Genomic DNA, 12936 nt, shown 5'->3' with positions numbered 1-12936 from the left:
TTCGCTGCAACCCTTCATCGGGAGACACATCCCCCATCGTGTTCCTGGCAGGCATAATGGATGCGCTGGGCCACGCTTCCTCTGATCATAGGCCAGCTATGCGTGACTCCTTGTCTTGTTCTTTGCGCGATTGTATGACAGTGGACGTTATCTACTCAAGCATGTCAGGTATCATCTCACGACCCTCATAGAGAGCTTCCAACGTACCAGGTCTGCCAAAAACGCCTCACGACTCGGGAACCACTCGTCTTGCTCCGCAGATATCATCAATGGCTCGGTGACAAACGCAAAGAATGTGGCCAGTGTGACCAGGAACAGATTTCTTGACCGCTGCTCAGACGAGAGTTTTGGGTTCGCAAAACCTAGTGTGGAGTGCGGTGATTTCGGATCGAATTCGGCCTTCATCCTGTCTAACACGCTTTCTTCTTGTCCATTCCTCGTATTCTCTTTGGACTGGTGTTCATCGCGAGGACGCGGCGGTTGTCGCGAGGTTGGCTTCTTAGCTGGGGGTTTGTCGTTTGTCGCGCGGAGACGAGCGGTGGTGGTGAAGGATCTGCGGAACGCGAATGACGTTGTAGTCAAAGACCTGCGGAGCATGGCTGAGATCGTCTTGGTATCAGAAGCGTAAGGATTAGAGGGCATCCAAGTTGTGGGCGGGAAGACACGATGCGATACAACTATTTTGGCGTACATTGACGCTAGTGCTATCTCCATCTTATGACCGAGCAGCTCAACCCGGGAAGCCTTCCTTCTCCTATCACAGCGAATTCCACTCCCACATCATCTCACGCATTGCCTCGACACCCCGCATGAGGTCTGAAGTCAGATCCTTCACCACCACCGCTGCGTCTCCGCGCGACAAACGACAAGCTCAAAACAGCAAGAGATGAGTGTAGGGCTGGATGCAGTGCACGACGAGTCATACTTCACTTAATGGGAACAGTTTCATGGAGCACACTGCAGGAATGGAATATGCATTGGATAGTCAAACGCGCCTGTTTTCCGACTAATGCCTCCAACGGTTTTTCATGCTCTCTCCAGTTCTCTTTATGGGCTGAGCACCAGCTGGTGCGTTGGCTGCATTGTGAGCATCCATTTCTTCCGAGACTATCACTGATCTTGTGCGGATCAGGTCACGTTCATTTTGGTGTCAGCGCACTCGCTAGTGCTCTGGCTCGAAGACTCGTCCAGAAATGTACTCACGTGGGATACCGACATATCCCGAGGCGTCGTCGTCTGGAGGGAGCCATGGCCCCTCGAAAGTTCCTGACATCTTCGTTAAGAAGGCGTCAAGGACCCATCTCCTCTCTGTGGCGTCGAAAAACCAATGTCTGCAGGGACAGAGACCCCAATCAACACAGTCGCCATGCAAGAACCAGGCTTCACAGAGGCCAAGATCGTAGTAAGTGTTACCGCCATAGTCCGCGGGATTCATGATCTTTGCGACTCTGTCGTTGCCGTCGTGATCCTTGACCGGCTGGCCATTCTGCATGATTGGCATTGTCCTTGGAAGTGCGGCGTAGCTTTGAAAGCGACTCCAGCCTATCGTGATGAGTCTTGGGTCAATCTTGCCGCCCTTGGACGGTGCCCTAAACTTGACCGGCAAGCCGGCCTTTTCGCGGGACTCAAGCCATGGGTTCTTCCCTTTCCCGGGAGTGTCCTTGTTTTGTGGGGTAACATTGCGATTCTGCAACGGTGTCTGCGAGGTGTTGTTTTCGTGCAAGCTCTGTGCTGGCGCGCCTGGCAGATTCTCTGCGGCTGGTCTGGTCGCGAAAATGAGCTCGGATGTGAACTTGACCACGGGTATTCCTCGAGGTGGAGAAGCATGTGTGTTTGGTCTTTGGGTCTGCGCTGGTATTGCGGCTTTTGCTACCGGATCTGGTGCATGTGTTGCGACCGAAACTGGTCCATGTGTGCCCGTGGGTGCCACGGGGGCTTTTGTTGGTTTGTTTGGGATGTCAGTTTGCATGAATCCCAAGAATGGCTTCGCGGATCTTGCTCGATCCAGTGTAGCCTCAATCCGGTCTCTGCCCGATTTTTGAAGGTCGAAATACCGCTCCATGAGTAGGGGGTATCGTGTACTTTGCATCATGGTTGCTAGATCCCACATGGGCAAAGGGGAATACTGGCCTGAGAGAGCGGCTATTTCAAGTCGGGTCATCTCGGCAGACAGGGTGTTGAGCTTCTGTTCGAGCTCGGAAACTTTCTGGGTGTCAGTGGAGGCCAAAGGCAATGTGGTCATCGAACAGGGTTTCTCACTGATGGGGTCATTAGACCCATGAGGGTTGGTACCGCTGCTTGCTTGCATGTTGAAGACGTTTCAACTGTGGTGGAGGTGAGAGTGTCGTGAAAAAGAAAAGTCCGCAAACGAAGGCGAGACCGAATATTGTAGTCGCGCCAAGCTTTTGCTGTCACGTGGCAGCGCCGACGGGACGCGTTTGCTTGCCCATCAACACATAATCAGTGCCGCTGACGCGAAGGTAGCTTTTTGAGCCTCAAGTACACCTCAAGTTCTCGAAGGGTTGCCCCGCAGCGTTCCAGTAGACGCCTTGCTGCTTTAGAGTTTCTACTCTCAATTGTAGAACTGCCGGACGTTCACCCGTACCTCATAGTCTACTCCACGGTACAATCCTGGGGGTTCACTAATCTTGAACCTAACACCTTCTCCCCTTCTGATTGAACCATGAATGCAAAGCTAGTGAGATCTCCTCTTCCCTGTCCCTTGCCGCTCGTGATAGGATGATTTGTGCCTGAGGATGATGATACTGGTAGCGTGGAGGCGCATAGACGTAGATAGAACCAATCATCTGACATGTCATCTTTGCGCAAGAAGTAGGCTCAAGAACTATTCGGAACTTCTTGAGCGTGGATTGCATTACTATGTGCCGTTTGAGTTCAAAGTTGTCTTATTACTAAATTTAGAGTAAATTCTGAATTTGTTGCTACCTCGCACCGCGCATCCACCTAGTAGCTTGCATCACGTAAAGCAGTTTCTCTCATACAGGACACTGTCAGGATTCGGCACAAACGGACCAGGCACTGGTACGCCACTGAACAGTGTGCACAAGCTGGGACTGAAAACAAAAAACGTACACTTCGTGGTGAGGCGACATACCCGTCCACAGAATTCAGCATCGGAGAGGGGAATGGTGCTTTCGGCGCCAAGACTGGTGGTGGCATAACCTTGTTCATTACACTGTGGGGCGATCGGTGTAGGTCAAGGGGTTGTAGAAGTAGTCGTTTCAGTTGGAGTAGAGCTGGTTGGCGTGGCTGACGAAGTCGAGCTTCTGGTGACTTGAGTTGACGAATAAAATGCGGACGAACTCGAAGCCACGGTCTGGAAGCAAGTCTTCTCGTACAGACGATTGTAGTTGTTGGGAATGATCAGGCCACCCTCCGCGAGTACGCCTTTATACAAGGAACACGAACCAGATTGGAGAATGAAGTAGGTGCATTCCGGACTCCTGAAGCACCTGGATGAGCATGTTCCAACTTCGTCGTCTCGGTATGCCCCTATGAACATGTTTTGCGCATGTTCAGGAGATCCCCGCACATCGCAGAGCGGAGCCGAGACGGCAGGTGTCGGAGAAGCAGATGGAGATCCAGAACTGCTTGACGAGGTAGTGGAAATCACGGATGTCGGAGACAGATATGTCGAGCTTGAAACCATTGTGGCAAAACAGCCTCTCTCATACAAGTTATAGTCTGGACTTGGGACGACAGGTCCAGATGTAGCGACATTCCCACCAAAGAGAAGACAGTCAGCTCCATTTCTGAAGATGAAATATGTGCATGCGGGCGCCGCGAGACAGGTTGCTGTGCATTGTTCGAGGGTGACTTGCCTGGTGAAACCAATGTTCGCAAGAAACTCTGTATCTCGCAAGCGTCCTATTTCCTTGCATTTCAATGTTTCGGATGGAGCAGCGGGACTGCTTGGTGAAGCAGGAGTAGTCGTGCTGAGAGCGGTTGTAGAAGTTGAGGGCGGAGACAGCACACTAGCTGACGAAACGGTGGCCAACGAGGAAATCTGGTTCACAGCAGTGACAGCTGCTGACGGAGTTGAGCTGAGCGAAGTGACAATCGTAGTGCTGGAGGTTACTATGGCCACAGCCAGAGTAGTCGTAGATGAGACACCGGGCTGTGTGGCCAACTTTGAGGGAGAGGAAGATGACATTGCATTGCAATCACCAAAAAATGACTGACAACCATTATTGCAATAGTCTTTTGAAGTACCACTAAATCTGGTCAGCATCATCAAAAGCGCACACATATCTGGCACATACCAGTAACCATGTTGGCTGCAACAACTACCAAACTTTGATCCGCGGCATGTCATGCTTTTGGGCAAGGCTCCATTTACACTACCACAGCGAGCGTTGGTGGAGACAACTAGCGCCGGAGAAGGGACCGCTGAGGGTGACAATGAGACCGCAAGAGTGGAAGATGGCGAACTAGAGCATGCGCCAAACAGTGGGTTGCAGTTTTTACCGCAGTAAGCGGTCGTCGAGCCACAATAGCCGTACTGACTGAGAAAGTGTTAGCATATGCCTCTTGGTGAGCAGTTCGAGCACGCACCTGCAGCAGTTACCGTAGGTAGAGCCTTGACAAGTTGCACCACTGTCACCGCTACATTTCCCATTCTTCGAGATCTTTGATGTCGCCGCAGGTGAGGATGCCGAAGAGCAAGATCCCCAACTGGCTTGGCACCCGGTGCTCGAGTCGCAGTGATTAATTGTTGAGCCACAGTACCCATACTTTGAGCAGCAGTTGCCAAAAGAGCTTCCTTTGCAAGTAAGTCCGAAAGACGGACCGCAGCGCGCGGAACGACTGATGCCTTGTGGGGCTGCGTGTGCTAATTGGACAACAGCAAGGGTTGCGAGGACCCAAGCAGATATATTAAGCATTATGAATATAATAAGGACGAAAAATGAGTGAATCAAGCTGCTAACTGGAAACTGATACGGGCGACTGAAGTTTGCCCCAAGTAGGGAGGGATATGATTATGTATCGATCCAAAGTAGGACTTTCCACACATCAAAGGAGCAAAAGAGCACAACCGTGGTCTTGCATCTGGACCTTCGGCGCGGGCGATGTGAGGCTGAATATAGTTAGAGAGACTAATGCAGGTCAGCTAGCTTGCCGCTAGATGAAAAGGAACAGTGAATTCAGCTCCTGACCGAGCAAGCCACATCGATAGTACAGAGACATGTGGTAATTACACCTATCGAAGACGCTGCAATTGCCACGGCGACAGTACTCTTACAATGCATTCGAGCAGCGCGCATATCTCTTCTCATGACGTCGTATAGTGGCTCGCGTTGGTCAGGAAAGGGGTAACATCGCACGTGGTTGAATTGAAGCGTAACGCGTGTCCACATGCATAAGGTATATAATACAGAGATCTGACTCTGACGAGCATGGAACCAGGTAGCGAAGGTGTGAAAGGAGAAGAATGTAGAATGTGGGAAGGGCGATAGATCGTGAGTTTTGTTAGGTTGAAGCTAGTCCTCACGCGTCCTCATGTGGAGTGCAAGTAGCCGCTGGGGATTAGCTTCAAACACACTACAGATTAACAACTACGACAGAAAGCAAACATAAATAATAGAACACAGTATTCCATTGCGACGCAAAGACTCTGTACATAGCTTCACGCTATGGGAGGAGCTGCTACCTGTTGCAACTTCCCATCTACAGCTTCGGCGGCTGCCAGTATGAATGTAGTTTTCAGACAATGTACTCGAGGCTGTCTTTCTACAACTGCCAATTGAATTCACCGCTTTTTCTTAATCCGCCAGGGGCTGATAGATTGGGAGTCTAGAGTGAAGCTGTACTTTGAGACGCCATTGCGCTTTACCCGATGTCCGCCGTCCGTACCTAAGTCACCCCAAACTAGAACTAGCGCTGCCGCATAATGACCTCTACATCGAAGGTACCCCGCCAAGTCTGCGAGAGCATGCAGGCTGTACTACATTAACGTACTACCATCAACACGAATAGCTCGACGAACAAATCCTGTTCAGTGAGAATGGCCACTGCGACAGCGGCAGAAACCATCCCTACTGCAAGAACATGTAGTCGGGCTACATTTTCTTGCGTTCGCTGCTCCGAGCGGAAGGTGAAATGCGACCGGCAGCGACCTTGTGGCGCTTGCGCAAAACATTTTGCAGACTGCGTCTACAGTCCATCGAGACAAGCACAGAAGAAACCGAAACGTGTCAAGGTTCAAGCTCTGGCCGACCGCCTTGAGCAATATGAGTCTTTACTGCAGCAACATGGAATCGACAGAAACGAGTTGCCGAGCTTCTCCAACGAACAGCTACCTGGCAGGCCAGGTCAATCCAACGTGGCGCTTTCATCCGGAGTTCATGCCCCTGTTCCACCATTGTTGGAAAGAGAACAAGTATATTGTAACATGACAGAGACTCATCACGGCACTGAGCAACCGAACATTAATCTGGTGGAAAAGTATGCCTTCTCATCTGATGTATACATTCGAGTACTGAGTTTTGTACAGTACCCTATGGAGGAGAGTGGTAGAAGAGGTCAGTCTAGTTTTTTCAGCACATGATCATCATCGCGCCTGAATTCTATCAGACGCTCTCACTGTTCTCCCCCGATCTTTGCGACGCAGCCTAAACACAACGTTGCGTGGTCATGGGGCTTGCACAACTTTCATCTTCTCTCGGTTTTTTCTTCATACGGGCATCTTTCAAAGATTGAAAGTATGAGAGCTGCAAAATTGGAGCAAATCGTGAGGGATGCAGTGTTCAAACACCTGCTCAGGATTCTATTAATGTTCTAACATAGTCACACGACTCCGAAAACATCATACACCATTCCGACACATCGAGCAACGAGGGTGATACAGATAACGAGCATAGCTTTATGTTCAGCGCCCGACCGGGACCAAAAGACAAATCGCGTTTTCCACCAACCCATGTTATGCACCAACTGTGGGAAGCATTTGTCGAGAACTTTGATCCGCTCACGAAGATCGTGCACGTCCCATCTCTGCGGCCTGTAGTGGAGAGAGCCATCGGAGATGTGACGAATATTCCGCGAAACCTTGAGGCACTCATATCCGCCATTCTTGGTGCCGGCATACTTTCATTAAAAGACAGAGATTGTCAACAGAGATTTGGTGAGACACGTCGCAGCATGCTATCAAAGTACTCTTCCGCCACGGAAGCAGCCTTGTCGCGAGCCAAGTTCATGGCTACCACAAGTCTTGTGGTTCTTCAAGCACTAGTGATCCATCTTTACTCAGTACGCGATGTCTATGAGCCCCGAACTGTATGGACGTTGACAGGCGTGGCCGTTCGGATTGCTCAAGGCTTAAGTCTTGATCGAGACGGCACAACTCTTGGCCTCTCTCCCTTCGACACTGAGATTCGGCGACGCATATGGTGGCAGTTAAAGTCCCATGACTTTCGCACTGCTGAGCTGTGTGGTCTTGCCAAATTCCGAGATATTGAGACCAGTCCTGAAAGCACCAAGTGGCCATCCAACATTGGCGGCAACGATTTGCATCCCAAAATGTCTAGCCTGGAAATAACATCGACGGGGCTCACAGACGCTGCGTTTGTGGCATTCAAGTTTGAAATGACCAAATTTGCGGCCGGTCGAATCTCCATATTCCGCAAGCGAGGAATAGATTCCAGCCAATGGAACTTGGATATCCCAGGCAACGACAAAGAAGAGATCCAAACATCAGCCGAGACACTCAGAGAAGCTCTTGAGATGAAGTACTTGCGATACTGCGACCCCTCGCAGCCGCTACATCTTGTGCTGTTGCTGGTCGGTCGATACGGCATGAACATAGTCACGTTTCTGACGCACCATCCACGAAGGTGGGCCAAAATGGAGCATGTGACACCCACGGAGCGTGTACTGGTCTGGGACGGTAGCATCAAGCTTCTAGATCAGTACAGCATGATGCAATCCAACCCCATAATTCAGCAATTTGCATGGCATGCGCGGTAAGTTGAATTTATGAGATTTGTTGTTTTCGATTTGCTAATTCCTGAATAGTAAGTTACACCTTTGCCGAGTCGAGCTCTTTGTGCAGACAGCAATGTATTTCCAAATCATTGCTATTAGTGCATCCTAGCCAGATCAATGTAGACCTGACACCCGCTGACTTTGAAATCTAGCCTACTTTATCCAATGGCACGCATTTATCCATGTCCTGGACACTCTTCGCGCAGAGCCACTGCGATCAGACGCTTTGAAAGCATGGCAACTTGTCGAGAGTATCTACGAAAGTACTCCAGAACTAGGATCGGATCTGAAGAAGCCTATACATGTAGCTATAGGCAATCTTTGTCTGAAAGCGTACCGCGCTCGCGAAACTGCATTGCTGAGCAACAAAATGTATTCAGCGCCTACACCGACATTCATTCGAAACTTACGCCACCGTCGCGAGAATGCAATCGAGAAGAGAAAAGCCCGAGAAGCAAAGATGCAACGATCATCAGAGGACAATTTTGTTTCACGACTTGAGTTTGGCCACTCCGACGCTACACAATCCCTTCATCAAAGCACAAGCACGAACACGCCAAAACATAACCAAGCCGATACAGCCACTGAGGTTGACCCTTTGCGACTCTTTGATGGGTTTGATGATAACCTGGCGAATGAATTATACATGGATCTGGACTTCGATTTGCCTTCAGACTACAGCATGCAAGATTATGCACACGAACCGATCGACTGGAGCCAATGGGACGCCTGGCTTGCGAATTCGAATGTAATGCGCTCGTCTACGCCCTGATTTGCGCATTTGGATGTACAGCAAACTCCTTCCAGCCGGGCACACAGCTTGGTGGCTGACACGCAAATACAAATTGATCTTACGGCAACGAATCCCTGCGCATGTCGCAAACTAGTACAAGCAAAGCTGATGTGAAAAGGTGTGTCTATTGTTTCTTTGCTGGGAAACTTTCAGATAGGCGCCTGGCTATGGTGATTAGGCCGGCCTCACAGGATACTCACAACTGGCGAACGATTGTGGAAGCTATCTGCCGTTTAAGTCAGGCCCGGACCTTAAGTGCTTGCCTAAGCTCAATTATTGAGGTCTCTGTGCGGCCGCTTGTCCCGACCAAGCTCTGAGGGTTGTTTGTGTCTGCATGTGCGACAAAGATGCCTAAGCTTGAGACAGTGTTTGCTTCTCACAAATGGCTTCGGAACCTCGTTTTAAGATCGCGACACTCGCAGCCTTTTTTTAATATTCTCCATTCAGTGATTTCATTGTCGTATAACAGATAGCAAAAGTGCATATTCTGTCCAAAACATCTGATCTCGATTATCTTTGAACGAACGGACTGTAACCATGACGGTCCAAGTATCTCAGCCCACAGCGCTACCGGAAGGCGACCGCTACTATCTTCTTCGTGGCAATATTATGGTGCCTCTAGTACCTGCCGACCAGATCCCTCTTCAGCTTCGAGGATTGCCACGACAATTGACTCATCGCCAGTTGTCCGACGAGAACTGGAAGCTCCTACACGAATCTAAGCATGCTGCGTTTCCTCTGGCGATACACGTTCCGGACAGCTACTCATCGCCTCCACCTACGTCAAAGGCAAGCCCTGGCTTCCTTGCGCCAGATCACCACGTTAGAAGCTCCCCAAAGCATTTGAATGAAGTCACAACCGAGACTTGCCGCTTGCCTCCACCCGCACACCCAGCTCAGTCTCCCAGGCTCGACGCTCGCTGCACTTACCAAGCTGCTCCAGAGCATCCAGCATCTTTAACGGATACTTTCGCGTCCATCTACCCGCGAGATGCGCAACGTTTCGGCTACCATACCCCATATCCCTCCGGTGTCCAGCCCGATCCATCGAAGAAAGTATACTGTTCTCACTGGATCAAGACTGGCGAATGTTCGTTCATCCAACAAGGCTGTAGGTACAAGCACGAGATGCCCAATCTTGAGAAGTTGCGCGAGCTGGGTGTGACACAAATCCCAAAGTGGTGGAAGGAGAAGTCTGCGATCACTGCTAGAGGTCCGACGTGGATGCAACAGCGTCTTGCTGCCGGTCATGGAGATGATTCTCAGGCAGGAGAGATGCCACCTCCGCGCGCCTTTCCTGATCCTTCAACCTTCCGGAGTACACAGGCTGTCGACTCTATCTCTCCCGACATGTCCCGACAGCTACATGGTATTCCGCAGAAGGGACTTGTTTCTGAGGAACCAGAAAACGTACAGGTGCTTCGGAAGCCCACTTTGAAAGCTACGACGCGGCCAGAGAAGGTTATCGCGAACCTTCTCATCGATATCGACGATGAACCAGTGTCTTCATACAGCCCTCAGTCTTCACACTGTTCCTCAGCCAGTGCTAGGTCCCGCCATGACCGAACATCATCTGCCAGCAGTGCTGCATCGTCACCCCCTGCTTCCCTACTCGATCAACCTACCACAGGGATTACTGCAAGCATAGAGAGTATCCACATTGCTGAGGAAGCACTCAAAGAACGCACCATCCGTCGCCGGATGTCCCCAGCCCCGAACAACGAGCAGTCCGAGGCCAAAGATAATTGTGCGCCAGTCAAGTCAACCATCAAGAACATAGAAGCCCCCCGCAAAGCATCACCCGAATCTCCCGCGCCGCTCAAGCAAACCGGGTTGGCCAAATCAAAACACTCCGTCACCAGAAACATCTTGCCTGACTTTCCTGATTCGTGCAGCAAGAACAGCGCCCACAAGACACAGTCAGAGCAGGTCAAGACAAGCACGGGAGACAAGTTTCGCAATGCCGCACGTGCGAAAGGCCGCGCCGTAAAGCGTGCGTCCATCGAGAGCAAGTCACTGGCAAACGTTGCTAAGCGTGTTGCCGGATAGACGGGTGTTGTGCGACGTTGCTCCCGCCTGCCCGACGGACATGTCACATTACCACTGAAGAGTGTTATATTGAGAGATCATTTGCGTGTTATAAGGTTGATTGGATTTTTGAGGCGCCTTAGGATCCCGGGTTCAATTTTCTTTCTGTTTTTCGTTGCTCTTTGCTCCCTTTCGTTCATTAGACTTTTGTGTATTATTGTCTCGTGTATGTATCTGCGCGCTATTGAATCATCATTCAATTCCACACCTCAAAATCGAATGAAAAGTGATATTAGTTGCTGGGAGGAGCGCAATGCGATGCAGGAAGCCATATCATCGCAAGTTAACTTGCATAGTATTTTTTAATCACATCTATCCTGCACTTGAAGATACAGGATCTTTCGAGCACAGCAGCTTCATGCTACCAAACTCGAGATCACCGTGAGATTACCACGCTTCAGCTCTGTTAATGACAAGAAAGAGTAATTCTTGCAAGTCGTACACTTTACTCATCTCCACCGCCCCCACCGTCTCCATCACCATCAAAGTACGAACACAGTGGCATGCGATAAACTGCAATCAAATCAGCACCAAATTCCATCAACCCCCAAGAGAAATACTTACAATCGCCCTCCGGCGTCTCCCACACATCCGTCGCCTTGATGTAACAAAAGTCCTATACCATCAGAGTCAGCGCGCCATCCTATAAACCCCACAGCTCACACACTCACAGTCGTCAAACTCCACCAAACCGTCCCGTTCGTCTCGACCAAGCACTGCATCACAACTGTCTGGTTGAACTCGTACACCTTCTCCACGCTGCAAGGCGTGTCTGCGCAGCTGCGGCAGCTGGAGTATTCTTCGCCGATGGTGAGGCTGACGAGATAACGTGCTGCTCTTTCAGCAAGTCCCGGAGATATCTCACGCTTGTTCACATCGCTCGTGCCGTTCTCATTATTGTGGTTTGCGGTCTCGAGAAGCGGGACGGGCCCGCATGGGTCGAGGGAGGTGGTGTCGGGCTTGGAGTAGAGGTTTGCCTGCGCAACGTAGCAATTGTTGGTTGTCTTCATCCAGTAGCTTTTGCGCGTTAGAGAGATTGTGTGTCTGGGTAAGTGGGACGACTTACGGGTCATCGATGATCACTTGCCCGTCGGGATACCAGCAGGTCAGCTCTAGCTCTGTGTCTTCGCGTAAGTATGCTACCGTGTCGCAGCTGATCTGCGGGCAGATCCTGCATTCGGTTTTGTACTTGAGTGTCGCGTCTTCGAGGGTGAGGTTTTGCTCTTCGGAATCACTGCCGCAGTATGGAATGTCGTCTGTGTCTATGGCGACTCATTAGAGTGGATATGGAAGAGAATCGACGAGACTTACAGTCACCAGCGTACTCGGCGACATCATACTGCGTGATGTAGCATCCGGCATCGCTCTTCAGCCACAGCTGATCGCCCATGATCTTCGTCCCTCGCGTCCAGCATGTCACATTCAGGGCCTCGTCAAAGTCGTAGGAAAGCTGGTTGGGACATAGCGAGCGTGGACACGTCTTGCATTCCGTGCGAATGTCTGCGGATGTACTTATGTATTTTTTGAAGTCCGCTTGAACGAGCGTAGCGAACAAAAGGGAGAAACATAGTGACCAAGATGCCAACATTATGGATAGTCATATGGCAAGAAAAAACAGAGAAGCGAGTGAAGGAACACCGACAGAGAAGCACTGCGAAGATGACGTGGGGAGCAGCGCGACGTGACATCGGCGCACTCAAATCCCGTATTGCCGTCCCGGTATTGCTATGCTGCAACACACGAGAGTATGACTGCTTCGGTTCGATGGTTGCGGCTTCAGGCACGTAACATCATATCGAAAGAACGCACGCGGTACGTTTGTTCGACACTTGTGCGTCTTGAGCAGGTACCGTAAAGCTGCCTCCTGTCACTACCGTCGATATTTTTACGTCTCCCAAACCTCTTTCGTAGATTCAGTGTTGTGGCACGGAAAAGACGCATCTCAGAACCTGGTGTGTCATTGCCTGTTCCTGAAAATACTCACGAGCAATATACTGGACCAATGACATGCACAGCCCAACCGTATGGATTGCGGGGTGGGCATGGCCAAGCTT

At 50.6% G+C, this 12936-nt stretch overlaps 6 protein-coding genes across 6 annotated transcripts; 2 read left to right on the top strand and 4 right to left on the bottom strand.

Annotated features, from left to right (window-relative positions):
• Positions 1-85: 85 nt before the first annotated feature.
• SNOG_06306 (hypothetical protein) lies at positions 86-597 on the bottom strand (the record flags this gene model as incomplete). Its single annotated transcript, XM_001796631.1, has 2 exons — positions 86-151; positions 208-597. The coding sequence occupies 2 exons, from the start codon at positions 595-597 to the stop codon at positions 86-88; spliced, it is 456 nt and encodes a 151-aa protein (XP_001796683.1).
• Positions 598-1162: 565 nt separating this feature from the next.
• SNOG_06305 (hypothetical protein) lies at positions 1163-2308 on the bottom strand (the record flags this gene model as incomplete). The annotated part of the gene is made up of 1 exon (XM_001796630.1): positions 1163-2308. The coding sequence occupies one exon, from the start codon at positions 2306-2308 to the stop codon at positions 1163-1165; it is 1146 nt and encodes a 381-aa protein (XP_001796682.1).
• A 909-nt stretch (positions 2309-3217) lies between these two features.
• Positions 3218-4293, bottom strand: SNOG_06304 (hypothetical protein; the record flags this gene model as incomplete). Its single annotated transcript, XM_001796629.1, has 2 exons — positions 3218-4198; positions 4267-4293. The coding sequence occupies 2 exons, from the start codon at positions 4291-4293 to the stop codon at positions 3218-3220; spliced, it is 1008 nt and encodes a 335-aa protein (XP_001796681.1).
• Positions 4294-6942: 2649 nt separating this feature from the next.
• On the top strand, positions 6943-7983 carry SNOG_06303 (hypothetical protein; the record flags this gene model as incomplete). The annotated part of the gene is made up of 1 exon (XM_001796628.1): positions 6943-7983. The coding sequence occupies one exon, from the start codon at positions 6943-6945 to the stop codon at positions 7981-7983; it is 1041 nt and encodes a 346-aa protein (XP_001796680.1).
• A 1348-nt stretch (positions 7984-9331) lies between these two features.
• Positions 9332-10843, top strand: SNOG_06302 (hypothetical protein; the record flags this gene model as incomplete). The annotated part of the gene is made up of 1 exon (XM_001796627.1): positions 9332-10843. The coding sequence occupies one exon, from the start codon at positions 9332-9334 to the stop codon at positions 10841-10843; it is 1512 nt and encodes a 503-aa protein (XP_001796679.1).
• Positions 10844-11541: 698 nt separating this feature from the next.
• SNOG_06301 (hypothetical protein) lies at positions 11542-12470 on the bottom strand (the record flags this gene model as incomplete). The annotated part of the gene is made up of 3 exons (XM_001796626.1): positions 11542-11899; positions 11949-12138; positions 12194-12470. The coding sequence occupies 3 exons, from the start codon at positions 12468-12470 to the stop codon at positions 11542-11544; spliced, it is 825 nt and encodes a 274-aa protein (XP_001796678.1).
• Between the last annotated feature and the right edge of the window lie 466 nt (positions 12471-12936).

The sequence above is a fragment of the Parastagonospora nodorum genome (genome assembly GCF_000146915.1).
Source record: "Parastagonospora nodorum SN15 chromosome Unknown scaffold_9, whole genome shotgun sequence".
In the NCBI taxonomy this organism is placed as follows: domain Eukaryota; kingdom Fungi; phylum Ascomycota; class Dothideomycetes; order Pleosporales; family Phaeosphaeriaceae; genus Parastagonospora; species Parastagonospora nodorum.
The sequence above is the reverse complement of the archived record's forward strand: the minus strand, read 5'-3'. Positions and strand labels throughout refer to the sequence as shown.